This window comes from Notamacropus eugenii, chromosome 3, assembly GCF_028372415.1.
Source record: "Notamacropus eugenii isolate mMacEug1 chromosome 3, mMacEug1.pri_v2, whole genome shotgun sequence".
Lineage (NCBI taxonomy): Eukaryota > Metazoa > Chordata > Mammalia > Diprotodontia > Macropodidae > Notamacropus > Notamacropus eugenii.
Genome location: NC_092874.1, coordinates 42,501,435 through 42,520,160, shown reverse-complemented (window position 1 = coordinate 42,520,160; position 18,726 = coordinate 42,501,435). Strand labels below are relative to the sequence as shown.

The window sequence follows — 18,726 nt, the reverse complement described above, 5'->3', positions numbered from 1 at the left end:
AAAATTCTATCTGGGTCAGCTAGGTGGCACAGTGGATAGAGTACTGACCCTTGAGTCAGGAGGATCTGAGTTCAAATCTTGCCTCAAATACTTGGCACTTGGTTGGCAATTGGGGCTCACTTAACCCTGATTCCCTTGCAAAATAAATTTTAAAATAATAATGTCCTTTGGTTCTTGCCCTGGCCTGTGGTTACCTGGGAATTTCTAAACTTGACTGTTTTTTAGTTGCCTCCGGCAGTTTTCACTTTCATCCTGTAAATTACCAAAGCAACAGAGACATTTGAAGACATTACATGGCAGATAAAAAGTTGGAAAGGAAATGGTTATACATAGTGTCACTGCTGCCACTACATATTCCTGTTGCTCCCCAAGACATGGAAAATGAGTTGTTTGTGGTTCTAAGATCAAAGTGCCCCATCTGCCTTGTAGTGTTGAATTAAATTTCCATCTAAAATAGAAATAATAAATCTGATTTCTCTCATGAAGCATCTTGTAAAAAATGACTAATTCAATACACTCTTGCTGCGTTGTGTTTCTTTAAACTAGTTCAGAAATGAATTTGTTGAAGGCACACTTAAAACCATTATTGCTTCAAGTGACTCATACATTAAAAAAAAAAGGGGGAGACATGTAGGTTTTAAGGATCAGCTTTCTGGTCCTCAGAAAGCTGTATAAATTCAGAGTATACCATCTCCTATTCAAAATCATCCAAGGCAAACCATCCCAAGTTTTAGTCATGCCCTTAATACTCCAACCCCTAGGCAGTCATTTTCAGATACAATAAGTGGTTTTGTCCAGTGTAATTACAGGGACAGACAAATCTTGAGGTCAAGGCTGATAGTGTGCAGTGCAATCAGTGGATGTCAGGCGTTTCAAAACATTTATATAGAATTTATTTACAATGTCAGTTGTTAATAAACACAAATTTAGGAAAGGTCTATCTGTAAGGTTTCTTAGAATTAAATTGAAAGACAGGTTATCACCTACGCCTGAGAAGCCAGTACTGTCTGCTATAGACTTAGGTTAGAATGTGCCTGGGGCGATGATATTCAGCACAATAAAAATAACAGCTCATAGAACAATTTAGGCAGTTTACAAAGCGTCTTCACATACATTATCTCAGCACAAATAGTATTCATTATCCCCGATTTATGGAGGAGAAAACAAATTTTTAAGGTCACACAACTAGTAAGAGGCAGCTCACGACTGTGATGATCAACCAGTGCTGGCATTTTCTTTTCCCATCCTACATTATCAGGCAAACACTTTTGTCTTGCAGTGACAGAAATGATTACAATTACCTTGACCATGGCCACTATTGTGTGGTATGGAAAGCGTTATCAAGTACCTTCTAAATAAGCATTTCTTGAGGAAGGTCTGAGGATTCTTTGCTTAGTGTTGCTTTAATCTCGGTCTTTTAAACCTGTTACAAATGGCTAAAATCAAATGTCCAAATTGAAGCCCCAGGCATTTTTATCTAGAATCTATAGGGGGAAAGTCCAGAATTTGGCATCAAAAAGGTGTGAGTTCAAATCCCAAATCTTCTATTGCCTTGGGCAAGTGACTGAACCTCTCTGAGTCTGGGTTAGACTAGGTGACCACTAAGGTCTTCTCTACTTATGGAATTTCAAATTCCAGCCAATTATATTCAAAGCACTTGAGTAGGCAGATTAATTCATGTCTGTTTGGTTTTTGCTGGACTTGTCTACCACAGATCTTTCTCTTGGTGCCTGGTCCCATCACTTCCTTTCCTACAGAGTGCCGTGGCCACTTACGAATACTACCACAGTGCTCTGCAGTTTGGCCCGGGGAGCTGCTGACTCAAGCCTGATATTGGAGAAGGAAAGAGTAGCAGACAAAGTAGACAAAGAGAGTAAAGGGAGAGAGGAACTTGTAGTATTCAAAAGAGGAAGACCAGAATGGTAAGGTCTGTACTGAGATTGACTGGGGGATTTTAAAAAGATACTTACAGGACTTTTGAGGTTTACAAAGCACTTTGTTCAGATGATGCATTTGACCCTCACAACAACCGTTGGAGGTAAGTGCTATTATTCCTATTTTACAGGTGATGGCACTAAGGCTAAAGAGGTTAAAGAGACTTACCCAGGGTCACACAGCTCATAAATTTTTGAGGCAAGATTCAAACGCCAGTCTTACCAACACCACCTCCAGCAGGACCCAAGGCTGGTTCTCTAGGAATGTTTAGTTTGGAGAAAAGAAACTTAGAAGGTTTGTGATAATTGTCTTCAAGCTTTTGAAGGATTGTTATGAAGATTGACCCCAGAAAGCAGAACTAGGAGCAATAGGTGATAATTACAAAGAAATTTAGGTTTGTTGAAAGGAAAAACTTCCTCATAATTAATGCCAATGGACTTCCCCAGGAAGATGAGTGGCTCATCTTCACTAGAGGGCTTTGTTAAGCCAAGCATGTTAATAATGCAGATTTTTATTCAACAATGGATTAGAATTCAGAATGGCCTCTGAAATCTCTTTCAGTTTTGTAGACTACATAAAGGGAAAGAAGAGATTGGGAGAGGAGAGAAGCAGCTGGGGGAAAGCAGAGAAAGAGAAAGTGACCCCCAAGTACTAAAACTGATTCTAATTATCCGAAAACTTCAGAGTAGCAAAGCACTCTAGAGAGACTCTAGTTGAACCCTCTCATTTTCTAGCTGAGAAATCTCAGGGCCTGAATGGATCCCACAGCTAATAAGCAGCCAAGCTAGGCCTAGAAGCCAAATTTCCTGACTCTTCCATCAATCTCATTTTCTCTTTTCTTGTGTGACTGGCAAACTCTCTCTGCTGGCAATTCCAGGATGGGTTTTTATGGAGGTGACAATTTTGGAGGGCAGTACTCATTTAGATGTTGACATATGGATGTGGTTTATAAACAAAACACCATTTTCCTTTAAAGTCTAAATTTGTGTCCAGTCCTTGACAACAGCTGATGGAAGGAAAAAACCATGATTTCGGGTTGAATGGGATCCCCCAAGACAAAGCAAATTTCAGGATGTGTGGATGAGCTGGAAGACTTCAGTGGATTCCATATCAAACTGTGTTGTCATGTTCCATCCACCATTCCACCCAAAATGTGAAACTTTTTGATGCTTGATGTGACAGCATGAAATAGGATCAAGGAAAGGGCTAAAGGAGGGAAAGTTGGGCACAAGAAAGGATTGGTTCATGTATCTTCAAAGGCAGATGTGCTTGTTATATACCATTAAGGCATTGGCACCAGGAGTACTGATGAGGTAAGCATCCAAAGAGCAGAAAGCCATTTAGCTCTCAAACACAGAAAGACCAAAACTTGAATCTCTAATGCCTCTACTTGCTTCAGAGGAATATTCCATGAGCAAAAAAATAGACACCAGCAAAATAGATACCCAAATGCCCTCCACAAACTGACTTCAGTCTCCCCTCTGGAGTTTATCTCACTCACTTCCCCTTCAAACAGCTTATGCTACCACCACATTGGACCACTCACTGTCCCCTCACACATTTTGCAATTTTCACTACTTGTGCCTTTATTTGTGCATGCAGTTCCCTCTACCTGGAATGCCTTCCCCTCTATCCCTCATCCTTACCTGTTGAAATGCTGTCATCCTTCAAGATCTAGCTCAAATCCTCCAGGAAATTTTTCCTGACTCCCGCACCCTCAAATGGAATTCTCTTTCCTCAGAGCTATTATGGTGTCCCTCTTGTGTTCTGAGACCAGTCTACTTTATCTTGTATATATCTATGTCTCTCCTAACTGAGTTTAAGCTCCTTGAGGGCAGGCATCATGGCTTGTTCATATTTGGACACTCCTTACTATCTATGCACATAATAGGTTCTCAGCAGGTATTTGCTGTGTGAATGTTGAGTAATCTTTTCAAAAAGTTGTCATGTGAACTTTGGTCTCCCCCAAAGTTTCAACCTCCTCAACAAAATCTACTCATAGAAACCCTTTCTAAATTCTAGGATCCTAATTCTATGATCATTCCTAGTTCATCATAATAAAAACGGAGCAGCAATGATGATGATAAGAATTTTAGTAAGTGCTTAGTAAATACTGGTCCATAATTGGTTTGTACTACATTATGGTAGGCCTCATGGCTGTGTTCTTTATTTTTATTAGAGAATGCTTTATGTCATATGACTAACAACTTTCTCTGATGCCTAATCATGATATGGTTGGGTTCTATGGCACATCACCCCAAGTGGTTAAGGATGGTTAGCAGAGTCAGACTTGGTAGAGATGGGGAACCACTCTGTCCAGAAAGGGACCAAAGACAATTCTCCCACCTCTTCAAAAAAAAAAAGGCGGTGGATTTAACTAAAAGAATCTGTATTAAGAGACTCCCAATGAACACCCAGATGGATACCTTCTTCTAGCTTTGTGTTCCACCTGACCTTGCTGTTGGCACCATGTTGGTAAATTCAGAAGGGCAACTCCTCAAAGAGTCACCCATGTCATAACAGAGAGCCAGAGTCATGAAGACCTAGGCTCAAATCCCACCTTTGGCACATAATGGCTACGTGAACCAAACCTCTCAGTACTCTAGATCTCTAAAACTTAGAAGTTGCAGAGGTGTCAACCTGCCAGTGCTGGTAGGGGGAGTTTCTTTACCTAGCAGTTCCTGATATCATTGAAATAGTTTCCATCTTCATCTTAAATCTTCTAAAGAAATAGATGCCATATTACAGAATGGAAACTGCCCATTTGTTTTTATTCTAAAAGATTTTATCCCTGGGACACCTGTGGTTCTCTTGAGTACTCTTAAACATGCTAACTTGATCAAAGAGCCAGGGCTCCCCTCACATACTTTCCCTAGGGCTGTGCCTTTTTCCCCTGTAAGAAAAAAATGAAAACTTGAATTCAACTGCATCCCATATAAACAGACACCAGAGGATAGTGCCACAAATGATAAGGAAGTCACTTTCAAATCTCTTCTCTTCACAGAGATTTGTTTTCCTTTAGGTGCTTTTGCTAACAAATAGTCTTAACCTTGCTGGGAAGGGCAAATGAGTGGAAGTCATGAGTAGATTGTGGGATTTCTTGAATGGTTGTCTTTTGGCCATATGGTCCTATTTCTTCCTTAAAGCCCTGAAAGTTGAGAGACTTTCTCCAGAGTACTACTGGCATATTTAAAAAAGAAAAATAAAAAGGCATTCAAAGAAAGTAAATCTAGAAATATAGACTATGCAAAAACGGACATCTGAGTACACAGTTCTTTCAAATGCTCCAAAAAGACATCTTCAGGAGTCCTGCTGCTCACACCATAGCAGATGTGTTTTCCCTTTTCCATCTGTTCTTGATGAAGGTTCCCAGAGCCCCCAAGGGGATCCACATGATAGAAGAGGCCACAAGAAGACCAATCACTGCCAAGGCATAACCGGGATAATCTCTGGATACCAGCTGACCCTGAAAGCAAGAAACAAAATGTGACCAGGAAACAAGGTAGAGAGGAGAGAAAACACGGACACCCTTCCACCACCCTCGATGATGTGGAAGGGACCTTGGCAGCTATCATTCTTGGTAACTGATATCTTATACCATATTGAGAGCCTGTTGGGAATCTGGTGGCTGAAATCTGAGAATTTCTGCTCAGAACTCTAGTGGGAAATGTTGAGGAGCAGGATACAGTGAGAAAAGTCCTGAATTTGGGGTCAAATCCTGTGGGCAGTCCCTAGGGCTGCCACTTAGCTGTGTGTCCTTATGACAGTGATTTAACCACCTGATCCCGCTGTGAAATGATGGGGATTGGTCCCTAAGGTCTTTCCTGACTTTAAAATGAGGTTCCTGCAATTAGCTTGAAATAGGCAGTTAGATATGTGCTTGTAGCAGAATCAACAAACATTTATGAAATGCTTACTGTTGCCTGGCGCTGCTGGGGAAACATGGATAAAAATGAAATAACTTCTACCCTCAGGAAGCTTATATGTTATGAGGGGGAAAGGGGAGGCAGCAGTATGTACATAAATGAACACAAAGACAATAAATACAAGGTAAAGAAAATTTAGGGGAAGATTGTTAGGAGTTGGAAGTGAAGGAGGAAAGGCTTTTTGTAGAAGATGTCCCTGGAGCTGAGTTCTGAAGGAACTGAGAGATTCTGAGAGGACACGATGATGTGGTTTGTACTTTGCAGGCATGGGACACAGCCAATGCAAAGACTCAGAGATGGGTAATAAAATGCTCTGTGTTAGGAACAGCAAAAATGAGGGTTAGCTAGGTGGCACAGTGGATAGGGCACCAGCCCTGGAGTCAGGAGGACCTGAGTTCAAATCCCTGATACTTGACAGATACTTGACACAAGCTGTTTGACCTTGGGCAAATCACTTAACTCCAATTGCCTCAAAAAAATGAATATGGGGAGAGGGGCATAATATGTGATAAATTTTAAAAGGCAGATTGTGGAGAGATTTGAAAAACCAGACTTAAGGCAGTTTTAAGTTTGAGGTTAATCCTTTATCTTGATGCTAGACGTCTCAGGAGGCCATTGGACTTTATTGAGTAGGGTTGTAACATGTTCAGACTAGCACTTTCAGGAAAGTACTTTGGCTGATGTGTGGAGAAAATTGGACAGAGAAAAGATTTGAGGCAGGGAGACCAATTAGGAAGCTATTCTAATAAACAGTCCAAAGGAGAGGAGATGAAGGCTTGAATTAGGGTGGGAGCTATGTGAGCACAAAGAAGGGAACAGGATACTAGGGATTTTGGAGAGCTGTAAATGACAACATGAGTTCATTGATTGGATATGTGGGAGAGGGAGAAAGGAGTGGAGAATAATGTGTGAATCTGAGTGACTAAAAGGATGGTGCTGCCTGAGAGAGAAATGGGGAAGTCCAGAAGAGAGGTGGTTTGGGGGTGTAGAGATAATTAGCTCAGTTTTTGATGTTTTGAGTTTGAGATGCTTAAGTTTAGAATATCTATTAGACAGTTGGAGATGCATGGCTGTATCCCAGGAGAGAGTCTAGGATTTAATATATAGATCTGGGAATCGTCTGTCTTAAGATAATAATTAAACTCTAAGGAACTAGTGGGGATACCAAGTGAGAAGGTGTTGAAGGAGAAAAAAATATTCCCCAGGACAGAGCTTTGGGATACAGTCACAATTAGGGGCCTTGATATAGATGACCCAACAAAAGAGACTGAGAGAGAAGTCAAGGTAACAAGGGGAGGTCAGAGGCACAGAATTACCAAAAGGAGAGAAGCAAGTGTTCATTGAGCATCTACTATGTGCCAGTCACTGCAAAATGTTTTAGCAAAGAAGGAAGACAAACAAGGATTTATTAAATGCCTACCATGTGCCAGGCACTGTACTAAGTGCTTTACAACTATCATCTCAATTGGTCCAACAATCTTGAGGGTTGTTGCCCATTTTACAGTTGAGGAAATCAAGGCAGGCAGAAGTTAAGTGACTTGCCCAGGATCACCCAGCTAGTAAGTGTCTGATGCTAGATTGAATTTAGGTATTCCTGATTCCCAGCCCAGTGCCCTACCACATAGCTGCTTCTTTGCAAATATCATCTCATTTAAGGAGAGATGGATATGATCTAAAAATGTGAGTACTTTCCCAAAAGCATATATAACAAAATATTGGTCTAAAGTGTGAGGGAGCAGAGAAAAGTGACCCTCAAATGGAGCTGATCTTTCAGAATATTGGTGGCTTAAGCCATTGACCTAGAGGGAGAGGCTGCCTCATAATATCACTCGTATAGAACTGGGGGGGGGGGCAGCTTAGAAGCTCTCTAAGCCACCCTTGTTAATTTTCTATATTAGTAAATAGTTAAATAGTTAATTTTCTATATTATATTATATATTTTCTATATTAGTAAATGGAAACTCAACAAGACAAAGTGATTTTCTCAGCGTCAGCCAGGTAGTAGTAGGTAGTGAAGATTGACCCTCAGTCCTTGGACTCCAGTATCCCTGCCACCATAACCATGAAGCCTTTCCTTGGTATCATGATGTGTTGCCTGGTATAACTTCACAATATATCTATGTCCTTATCCAATTTGTGAAACCTTTCCAAAGTTGGGAAGACAGACCTATCCTCATTGAACCACTGATGTGTTCATCTTTCGTTGCCCAAAGAAGACCAAGCCATCAGAGAAATGATGACATGACTTGCACTTGACTTTGTTTTGAGTGAGGAAGGGCCGTGCAGGTCACTAGGCTCACTTCTCCTCCAGAACCACCTGAATCCAGTGACCAGTTATTCATCAGGATGACTGGAGATGACCCAGGATGAGGCAACTGGGGTTAAGTGATTTGCCCAAGGTCACACAGTTAGTGAGTGTCCAGTGTCTGAGATGAGATTTGAACTCAGGTTCTTTTGACTCCTGCACTGGTGCTCTATCCACTGCACCACCTAGCTGCCAGTACACTAACGTAGAGTACTGCTTCAACAATTCTTGCAGAAATCCAGATTGGTCAGTAGGTGGCAGTAGTACTATATACTCTCTAAGAAGCTCTGCTTCCTCTCAAAGAGTCTTTCAGGCTTAGAAAGGCATCTATTTATTTATTTATTTATTCATTCATTCATTCATTCATTCATTTATTTATTTAATTTATTTATTTAACTTTTAACATTCATTTTCACAAAATTTTGCGTTCCAAATTTTCTCCCCCTTTGTCCCCTCCCCCCACCCCAAAACACCGAGCATTCTAATTGCCCCTATCACCAATCTGCTCTCTCTTCTATCATCCCTCTCTGCCCTTGTCTCCATCTTCTCTTTTGTCCTGTAGGGCCAAATAACTTTCTGTACCCCTTTACCTGTATTTCTTATTTCCTAGTGGTAAGAACATTACAGTTGATCCTAACACTTTGAGTTCCAACTTCTTTACCTCCCTCCCTCCCCACCCCTTCCCTTTGGAAGGCAAGCAATTCAATATAGGCCAAATCTGTGTAGTTTTGCAAATGACTTCCATAATAGTTGTGTTGTATAAGACTAACTATATTTCCCTCCATCCTATCCTGTCCCCCATTACTTCTATTCTCTTTTGATCCTGTCCCTCCCCATGAGTGTTGACCTCAAATTGCTCCCTCCTCCCATTGCCCTCCCTTCCATCCTCCCCCACCCCTGCTTATCCCCTTATCCCCCACTTTCCTGTATTGTAAGATAGGTTTTCATACCAAAATGATTGTGCATTTTCTTTCTTCCTTTAGTGGAATGTGATGAGAGTAAGCTTCATGTTTTTCTCTCACCTCCCCTCTTTATCCCTCCACTAATAAGTCTTTTGCTTGCCTCTTTTATGAGAGATAATTTGCCCCATTCCATTTCTCCCTTTCTCCTCCCAATATATTTCTCTCTCACTGCTTGATTTCATTTTTTTAAGATATAATCCCATCCTCTTCAATTCACTCTGTGCACTCTGTCTCTATGTGTGTGTGCGTGTGCGTGTGCATGTGTGTGTGTGTAATCCCACCCTACCCAGATACTGAAAAGTTTCAAGAGTTACAAATATTGTCTTTCCACGTGGGAATGTAAACAGTTCAACTTTAGTAAGTCCCTTATGACTTCTCTTTGCTGTTCACCTTTTCATGCTTCTCTTCATTCTTGTGTTTGAAAGTCAAATTTTCTTTTCAGCTCTGGTCTTTTCATCAAGAATGCTTGAAAGTCCTCTATTTCATTGAAAGACCAATTTTTCCCCTGAAGTATTATACTCAGTTTTGCTGGGTAGGTGATTCTTGGTTTTAGTCCTAGTTCCTTTGACTTCTGGAATATCCTATTCCACGCCCTTCGATCCCTTAGTGTAGAAGCTGCTAGATCTTGTGTTATCCTGATTGTATTTCCACAATACTTGAATTGTTTCTTTCTAGCTGCTTGCAATATTTTCTTCTTGACCTGGGAACTCTGGAATTTGTCCACAATGTTCCTAGGAGTTTCTCTTTTTGGATCTCTTTCAGGCGGTGTTCTGTGGATTCCTTGAATATTTATTTTGCCCTCTGGTTCTAGAATCTCAGGGCAATTTTCCTTGATAATTTCATGAAAGATGATGTCTAGGCTCTTTTTTTGATCATGGCTTTCAGGTAGGCCCATAATTTTTAAATTATCTCTCCTGGATCTATTTTCCAGGTCAGTTGTTTTTGCAATGAGATATTTCACATGATCTTCCATTTTTTCATTCTTTTGGTTTTGTTTTGTGATTTCTTGGTTTCTCATAAAGTCATTAGCCTCCATCTGTTCCATTCTAATTTTGAAAGAACTATTTTCTTCAGTGAGCTTTTGAACCTCCTTTTCCATTTGGCTAATTCTGCTTTTGAAAGCATTCTTCTCCTCATTGGCTTTTTGAACCTCTTTTGCCAATTGAGTTAGCCTATTTTTCAAGGTGCTATTTTCTTCAGTATTTTTTTGGGTCTCCTTTAGCAGGGTGTTTACTTGTTTTTCATGCTTTGCTTGCATGTCTCTCATTGCTCTTCCCAGTTTTTCCTCCACCTCTCTAACTTGATTTTCAAAATCCTTTTTGAGCTCTTCCATGGCCTGAGCCCATTGAGTGGTCTGGGATACAGAAGCCTTGACTTCTGTGTCTTTCCCTGATGGTAAGCATTGTTCTTCCTCATCAGAAAGGAAGGGAGGAAATACGTGTTCACCAAGAAAGTAACCTTCTATAGTCTTATTTCTTTTCCATTTTCTGGGCATTTTCCCAGCCAGTGACTTGACTTCTGAATATTCTCTTCACACCCACTTTGCCTCTGGATCCTCCCAGCCAGCGCTTGGGGTCTGAGATTCAAATGCTGCTTCCCAGCCTCAGGGCTTGGTGCGGGGGCGGGGCTGCTATTCAATGTGAGATTAATTTCAGGTGCTCAGGTGGGGGCAGGGCCACCTCACGGGGCTCAGTTCCCTCAGGGGGTTTATGGAGAGACCTTCAACAATGGATCCAGGCTCCTGCCTGCTTGGGGAGCCCCAGTCTGCCGCTGCCTCCGTTGCTGCCTCCCGAGGGGTCCTGAGTTATGGGGGCACCCCACTCCCCTCTCGACCCTCCAAAGAGACCCTCTCACTGACCCTTGTCACCTGTGGGTGGAGGGACCTGCCCGGCTGCTGGAGATTCTGTCCCCAAAGCCTGCTCAGATCTGCTCCTCTCCATGCCATGCAGCCAAGGCAGGGCTGGGCTCCAGGTCCACAGAGCGACGGACCTTTTGCGAGAGGTTTGCAGGCTCTCTGGAACAGAAATCTCCTCTGCTCCACCGTTCTGTGGCCTCTGCTGCTCCAGAATTCACCGGGGTTCTTTTTTACAGATATTCTATGGGCAGTGGGTTCGGAGGTAGCGTATGTGCGTCTTTCTACTCCACCATCTTGGCTCCACCCCGCATTTATTTATTTTTAAAAATATATTTTATCTCTCCCCACTCCCCTCTCACAATTACATGTTAAAACAATTTTTCAAACATTTACGTGTGTTTTTTTTTTAAATATTGAGTTCCAAATTCTATCCCTCCTTCTCCCCCCTCCCTGGGATGGTAAGCAATCAGATATAGATTATACACATACAGTCATGTAAAGCATTTTGGAATCTCTTCATGCTTAATTGCAACCCTCTGGGGAGGGGGGAGGAAAGGGAGAAAAATAGAACACAGTAAGAAGTACCCAGCGGACAACAAAAGAAAACTGACGAGGAAGCAAAAAAAGGATGGATGGCTCAACACAGAATGAAGTATTTATTATATAAATTTTCTTGAAATGGAAATTTATTGTTATATATTTTGAATTCTCTCTTATGGTCTGCTGTGTATATGAGTTTTTTTCTTTTCTTATTTTGTATTTAAGTTTTAATATTTAAATTTATGTTTCTTTTTCTTTTCTTATTGTATGTATTTAGGTTTTAGAAAAATAAAAAAAAAATGGAAAAAAAATTTTAGAAAGGCATTTAGACACACTTTAAGGCCCAAGGCTTTTACTCTGAAGACAGAAAGGCTATACCGACAGTTCTCCCTTTGTATAAATTCTCATTACACAAATTCAATTTTATATAAAAAAGTATAAAAGAAATCTGCATTCAAAAAAACCCCCTGTTAACTTGACAGTGCAGAACTATTCTCTCTCTCTCCACTCCTGCCCCTTGGCTCAGCACTCCATGGGTGCAAGGCGCCCTTCTTTTTTCTCTCTCTTCCTTTTCCAAGTTGCAAATTCCCATTACTAGCATAGAGGTCAATGGACTTGTCCACTTACATAAAGTGAGAACTGTCTGTATCTGTTGAAGTTAATTCAAAGGCCCTATACCCCAAGAGAAAAGGCTGTTTTTCTTAGTTTTGTGAGAAAAAAAAAAAAGACTCAAATGTCCTAGTAACTGAGTAAGAGGAAGGAACCCCATCTAAAAGCAAGCCATCCCCTGATTCTGGGTTAAAGATCACAGATTTAAAACTGGAAGGAACTCTTAGAAGTTGGTTAGTCCAGCCATTTATTTTCCAGAGGAGAAAATAGACTCAGTGGGGTAAAGTTGACTTGTCTCAGGTTATATGGGTATTAAGGGGCAAAGTCCAGATTTGAAACTGGGTCCCTAACTCCAAATCCAGCCTTCTTTCCACTGTATTATGTTGCTACCACAGAGCCACAGTGACAAGAGACCATAGTGATATTGAAGGACTCAGCAGAGTAATAGCCAGGAGACATGGTGTGGCAGTGAGAAAAATGATGAATTAAACCAGGGCTTTCATTTACTCCCTGCCTATGTGTAACCTTGGGTGGGTCCCTTGACTTCTCTAGGACTCAGTGGGGCTGGAGGCTAATTGATCACCTGGACCCCCTTGGGAAAGGGACATTTACCTGTTTTGCATCCCAGGCTTGGTACTGAAGGGTTCCTGTGAGGATATAGTCCATCATGTAAAAAATAAATAGGCTGATGATAAGCAAGGGACTTACAAAAGCCCACATGATTTTCCAATACCAGTTTGGCTTGCGCCCAGTCATGACTTGAAGATCATTTTCAAATCTATTAAAAAAAACAGAATGAAAATAAGGGGTAGGGAAAAGAGAAGGTCTGAACCATCCCAGCTAAGGGAAGGGAAAAGAGGCTTAGATAGCCCAATGGACAATTCACAATCACTTATACTTATTTTGGAAGGCACCACCAAATGTTTCATTATACTTGTGTCTCACACACATATACAAGGATCCATGCCCAAGTTTGTTCAGTTATCTACGTTTAGCCCCAGCTTCTATATCCCTTCCTAGTTTGGCATAGGGGTGAGGTGTATGGGAGGTGTTGCACCCAGAATGTGACATGGGGTTTATAACCCAAATAACCGATGAAGAGAATCGTCTCCTTGGGGACATTCAAGAGGAATTTGCCTATTGATAAAGCTGAATTCTGAATGGGACTCTGCAGGAGCTCAGGTGGAAAACTATGGCTTGGAAGGGAAACAGGGAGAGAGAAAAATGGTCCTCCTTGACCCGACGTGTCATTAACCAAATGGCAGTTGGCTCAGACCTCAGCTCTTTCTTCTCTCTTGTGACCCATGGTACCCTAACCATGTCACTGCTCATAAACAAATTCACCAAGGGGCAGACTGAGAAGGGACATAGTTTATTACCTGAGAGTACCTCTGACTTGGGGAGTTTGGAGGGGGCAGAGAGAGGAGCAAATAGGGAATTAAAAGCATTGATGAAGAGTTCTTGAAGTTACCATCATCTATTAAATTCAATCACAGGATTTTGAGCTGGAAGGGACCTCAGAGATCCTTCAACCAGTGGTTCTTAACCTGGGGGTGTGAACAGACTTCAAGGGGTCCTGGATGGGAAAAATGATATCTTTGCTTCAATGTAATTAATGGTAACTAATATTTATATCGCACTTACTTTGTGGCAGGCACTGTGCTAAGTGCTTAACAATTATTCTTTCCTTTGGTCTTCACAACAACCCTGGGAGTTAGGTGCTATTATTATCCCCATTTTGCAGATGAAGAAACTGAGGCAACCAGGGGTTAAATGAGTTGTCCAGGATCACACAGCTAGTAAGTGTCTGAGGCTGGAAACTCAGGTAGATGAATCTATCCATTGTGCCACCTAGCTGCCCATCATGAATGTTGGTTATACTTAAAAGGAGCATGGTACCTTTCTAGAGTGGACACAGAAAGTTGTTGTGTTGAAGTAAAAAGAGCCTCTCTGCTGGGGAGGGGCTGTGGTCACAAAGCCATAAGAATTTGTATAAAGGGGGTCTCTAGTCACATTTACTACCCTGAACTGGAGAACTCTGCCCCTGACTACAATTCATCTTGGCCATAGACACAAACTCATCAGAAAGCTTGGTACTCTATGTAAAATTTATCTGCTTTATGGCATGAAAGACTTCTAGATGCCTTCTGCCCTTCAAAATCTTTCTTTTCTTCCCCCTGTATATGTCTCTCTCTCTATATATATTTGTATATTATATTAAATATACTTCTTATATAAATATTTGTATATTTACATGTGTATAGATAGGAGAGAGAGAGAGAGAGAGAGAGAGAGAGAGAGAGAGAGAGAGAGAGAGAGAGAGAGAGAAATACAAGAGGCAGTGTTGGATAGTGGAGTCATGTAGGAGTCAAGAAGACCTAGGTCCAGGACTGAAATCCTGCCTCTGACACATATCAACAGTATGAACCTGGACAAGTCACTTAACTTGTTAGTGTCCCAGGCAGCCCTCAAAGATGATAAATTGCAGAGAAGGTGCCCCTCTTGACTGGAAGAGCAGAGAATCTCTCTACTATGCCAGTGGAATCATAGATTTGGTTTCCTTCCTTCCTTCCCTCCTTCCTTCTTTCCTCCCCCCCCCCATCCACTATCATTGTCCTTATTGCCTTCTGACTACCCCAACTCTATCTTTACCTAGAAAAATCTTCCTTCCTCCCTCTCTCCTCTCCCTCCCTTCTTTTCTCCCTCTCTCCCTCCCTCCCTTTCTTTCTTTCTCTTCCATGTAAGTACACATGTGGTCTCCCCTGCAAGAACAGAAGTTCCTTGAGGGCAAGGACTGTTCCCCCTTTTATCTTTGTAGCCCTAGTGCTTAGCACATAGTAGGTGCTTAATAAGTTCTCATTAATTGATTGAACAATTACAATAACAATGATAATAATAGCTAGAATTTATTTGGCACTTTATGTTTTCCAAAATGTTTAATAGTTCTTATCTAATTTCCTCCTCACAGCACCCCTGGGAGGTAGGTGCTCTCATTAGCCCCATTTTACAGAAAAGCTGACAATGATAACAAGTTTGAAGAGTAAGTGAAGGGCAAAGAGGATGTCAAGTGCAATTAAACCTGGGAAATGGAGTGAAATAACAGAGAATGATTTGGATATAAAGTTCTTCAAAAAACAGGGTTAGTTTCTATTAGAAAAAAGCTTGTTCTCCTCCCTGAGATGTTGAGGAATCCCAAATCCTGGTGCTTTAGAGGCAGTAAGGTATAGAGAGAAAACTTTGGACCTGGAGTTAGGAGAGGGGATGGAGCCCAACTTGACTCTCTGAAATGGGTGATTGTGGGCTTCTCTCTATTTCCTGCCCCACAGGCTGTTTGGAAAAGAAAAAAAGGAAGAAAATCCAACAACTGGGTGAAACAATTACTCTTCTTTGTACCTCCTTTCCACCCAGATTAGCTGATTCGTCTGGGAAAGGGATTTAGAATCTTACCTTCTTAGACCATAAATATAACAAACAGCAATTGCTTCCACCAACACAATGAGCAGCAGGGAGAGAGTGGCAGCATAGTCATTGAATATGTCAAACCAGTAGTTTCCTGATTGTATGGTGAACAACAGCCCGATGAAACAGTTAATGAAACATATAAGACCTGGGGGGACAAGAGCAGCTTCTCAACTTTCTGGAAGTCTCATTTTACTGGGCATCTCTCAGCAGTCTTGGGGAGGGAGGCAAGCCCACTGAATGAATGGATCAGCTGTGATCCATCCAAGGATGGCTGGCATGATGAACATCTAGGCAACATCTGTAGTTTTATATCCACTACTTATCTCTATCTATCTATCTATCTATCTATCTATCTATCTATCTATCTATCTATCAATCTATCTATCCATCCATCTTGGCATATTATAGCAATATTTTTGTAGAGGCAGAGAGGTTAAAACTGACAAGCTTACCTAAGAGTTACTGGTTGGGATAGTCCCATCAGAGTTCTTCCCCTTCTGCATAAATATTGACCTCTTTGGCAAGTGTCCTTTGGTTACTCATGTGAATTGAGGACATTCAGCTGCAAGGATCTAGCCCCAACATAAATGAGGTCCCAGCTACTTTTTTCTGATAATTCTGGACATCATAGATCCAGAAAGGGACTGAAAGGGACCTCAGGGGCCATTTTTCCCAACCCTCTTATTCTATAGATGGGGAAACTGAGGGCCGGAGAGCATTTTGCCAGGTGACACTCCTGACTCCACAGAACTTTCTCTACTGTATCAAAGAAACCAATGGCCTCTCCCCCCTGGAAGTTCACTTCACCCTGAACTAGTGCTCACATTGGAAGTACCCCCTGCCCTGTGGCCTTTCCTTCTGATTGGCTTATGGCTCCCAGAAACTTCACTGTAGAGAGGACACCCAGATCAGCCTCTCTTCTCTGCCACAGTCCCACATCCTTGTCTCTCCCCTACTCTAGTTTCCTTTTATGTCACCATCCCTCCACTACAATAAGTTTCTTGAGGGTGGAGACTCCTTTTTTTTCTGCTTGGATTTGTATACCCAACACTTGGCACAATGCATGGATCACACTAACTGCTGAAGAAATGACTGTTAGTCACTTGAGAGGACTTCCCTTCTGGACAGTCCTTTATGGTGTAAGCCCACTGGTCTGTCTATCCTTAGCACATTGTGCCCAGTGATAAGCTAACCTGAGATGGCCTCTTTGGGCAAGTGGCTTGAAATAAACTTGCTATCTGTCAGAGGAGTGAGGATGGCTGCGGTGTTCCCCAACATGCTTCCTATCCCCAGCATCAACAGCATAATGAAGTATAGCACCGACCACAGCTGGGACACCTCCATGTTTTTAATGGCTTCAGTGTAGACAATAAACGACAGTCCAGTCCCCTGGACAGCCTGCCAAGAAGAAGAAGACACCATGTTATATCAGGAGTGCCAACTCTACTTATTGTTCCGATCAGGGGTGGAGCCAAACGTGCAGGGGCCTAGGCTTCTCTGGGTTCCTAGGACATTCCTTTATGAGTCCTTGAGCTCCATGTCTATTTTGTCTATTTTGTTTATTTTTGAATTATTACCAAACATAATCATTCAATGGCACTGTGCCTAAGTGAGTCCATCATATGAAAAATGAGAATTAACTATGTGTTGCAGAATTTTGAGATGCTACAAACTCAAATTTATTTATCATTTTGAGAACTCTTTGGTAGAAGCATGGCATGATCCTAGGTCTTGAAAACCAGGAAGACAATATACCCGATGACTGCAACAATGTAAATAGAAAGAACACCATCCGTGAAAAAATCTGAATGCTGAGTTATTATATTGACCAAGGTTGGCCCTCAAAAAAGAGATGAAGAAACGAGCCTTCCTCCCTCCTTTGCAGAGGTGGCAGTCTATAGGTATAGAACATTGTATATACTGTCAGACTTACTTGATGTGTTGCTTAGTTTTTCTCTCTCCCTTACTATTTTTTTTCTTTGTTATAGAGGATACCTCTCTGGATAGGGAAGAGAGGGGTGAGGGACATATATAGATATGAAGCTGATATAAAAATAAAAAATAAATTTTTAGTATGACGAGGGTGTCTTTTTTATTTTTTTAAATTCATTTATTTTTAGTTTTCCACATTCACTTCCACAGGATTTTGAGTTCCAAATTTTCTCCTCATCTCTTCCCTCTCCCCACTCCAAGATGGCATGCATTGATTACCCCTTTCCCCAATCTGCCCTCCCTTCTTTCACTCCCCCCTCTTAATAAAAGAAAATTTTTTTAAAAAAAGAATGATATTAGTGAGAAATTTCTAGTTCTTAATTCACAAACATTAAATTAATCTCTTGAGCTCATGATTGATAGAGTTCACCTATTCTCACAACAGTCTATGAGGTTTCGCTTATGGCAACAGGCATCATGGAAAAGACAACAAAGAAACTTTGTCAGCAACACTTACGGTATCTAGTTCTGATTCCAAACTACAGTTTTTAATCTGTGGGAACACTTCATTGTATTCGTTTGGGTAGGCAGATGCTAGGTGAGCTTTCATCTCCTCTAGGTTTCCTGAGGTCAGAAAGCCATCTTCAAGGTCAAAGGTATTAGTCAGCACCAAGATCACCCTGGGGAGTCAAGTTCACTGTGTTAGTTGCCACTTATATAAACTTTATAAAACCCACTATGGTGGAAGAGTTGGTTGAAATGCCTGGGAAGATGAAAAGGACTTTTTGCTGATGTGTCACCAGCCTTCTCTGGGGATGTATGATTTTTATACCCTCCCCCCTGCGGTCTGATTATTGGCCTATTTAGATAAGAAGTACTTTCAAAATGTAGGAAATTTGTATTATGTGACTCAGGAGACACATTCCTCCTCCTCCCCCATATAAGGGTTATATAATCAGAGCTGTGACATAAGATTATGGAATCATAGATTTGGGGCTGGAAGGACCTTAGAAGATGCCTAATCCAACCCCCTTACTTTTATACATGAGGACTTTGGTGTGCAGGGAGTTAAATGACTTTTCCAAGGTCACATGAGTAGTAAGTATAAGAAGTAAGATGCAATTAGGAATCCCAGCCCCTGGGGATAATTCATTTAGAATGGAAGAGGATATATGGCATGATTGAGATAAACTGAAGAGA

At 41.4% G+C, this 18,726-nt stretch overlaps 1 protein-coding gene across 1 annotated transcript in view; it reads right to left on the bottom strand.

Annotated features, from left to right (window-relative positions):
• Positions 1–870: 870 nt before the first annotated feature.
• Positions 871–18,726, bottom strand: part of SLC6A20 (solute carrier family 6 member 20) — a 60,215-nt gene continuing 42,359 nt past the window's right edge. The window contains exons 7-11 of the mRNA XM_072651387.1: positions 18,044–18,206; positions 16,788–16,992; positions 15,580–15,739; positions 12,745–12,910; positions 871–5,401 (exon numbers count right to left, since the gene is read on the bottom strand). Coding sequence (XP_072507488.1) covers positions 5,252–5,401; positions 12,745–12,910; positions 15,580–15,739; positions 16,788–16,992; positions 18,044–18,206 — 844 coding nt within the window. The 3' untranslated portion in view covers positions 871–5,251. The remainder of the gene's footprint in view (positions 5,402–12,744; positions 12,911–15,579; positions 15,740–16,787; positions 16,993–18,043; positions 18,207–18,726) is intronic.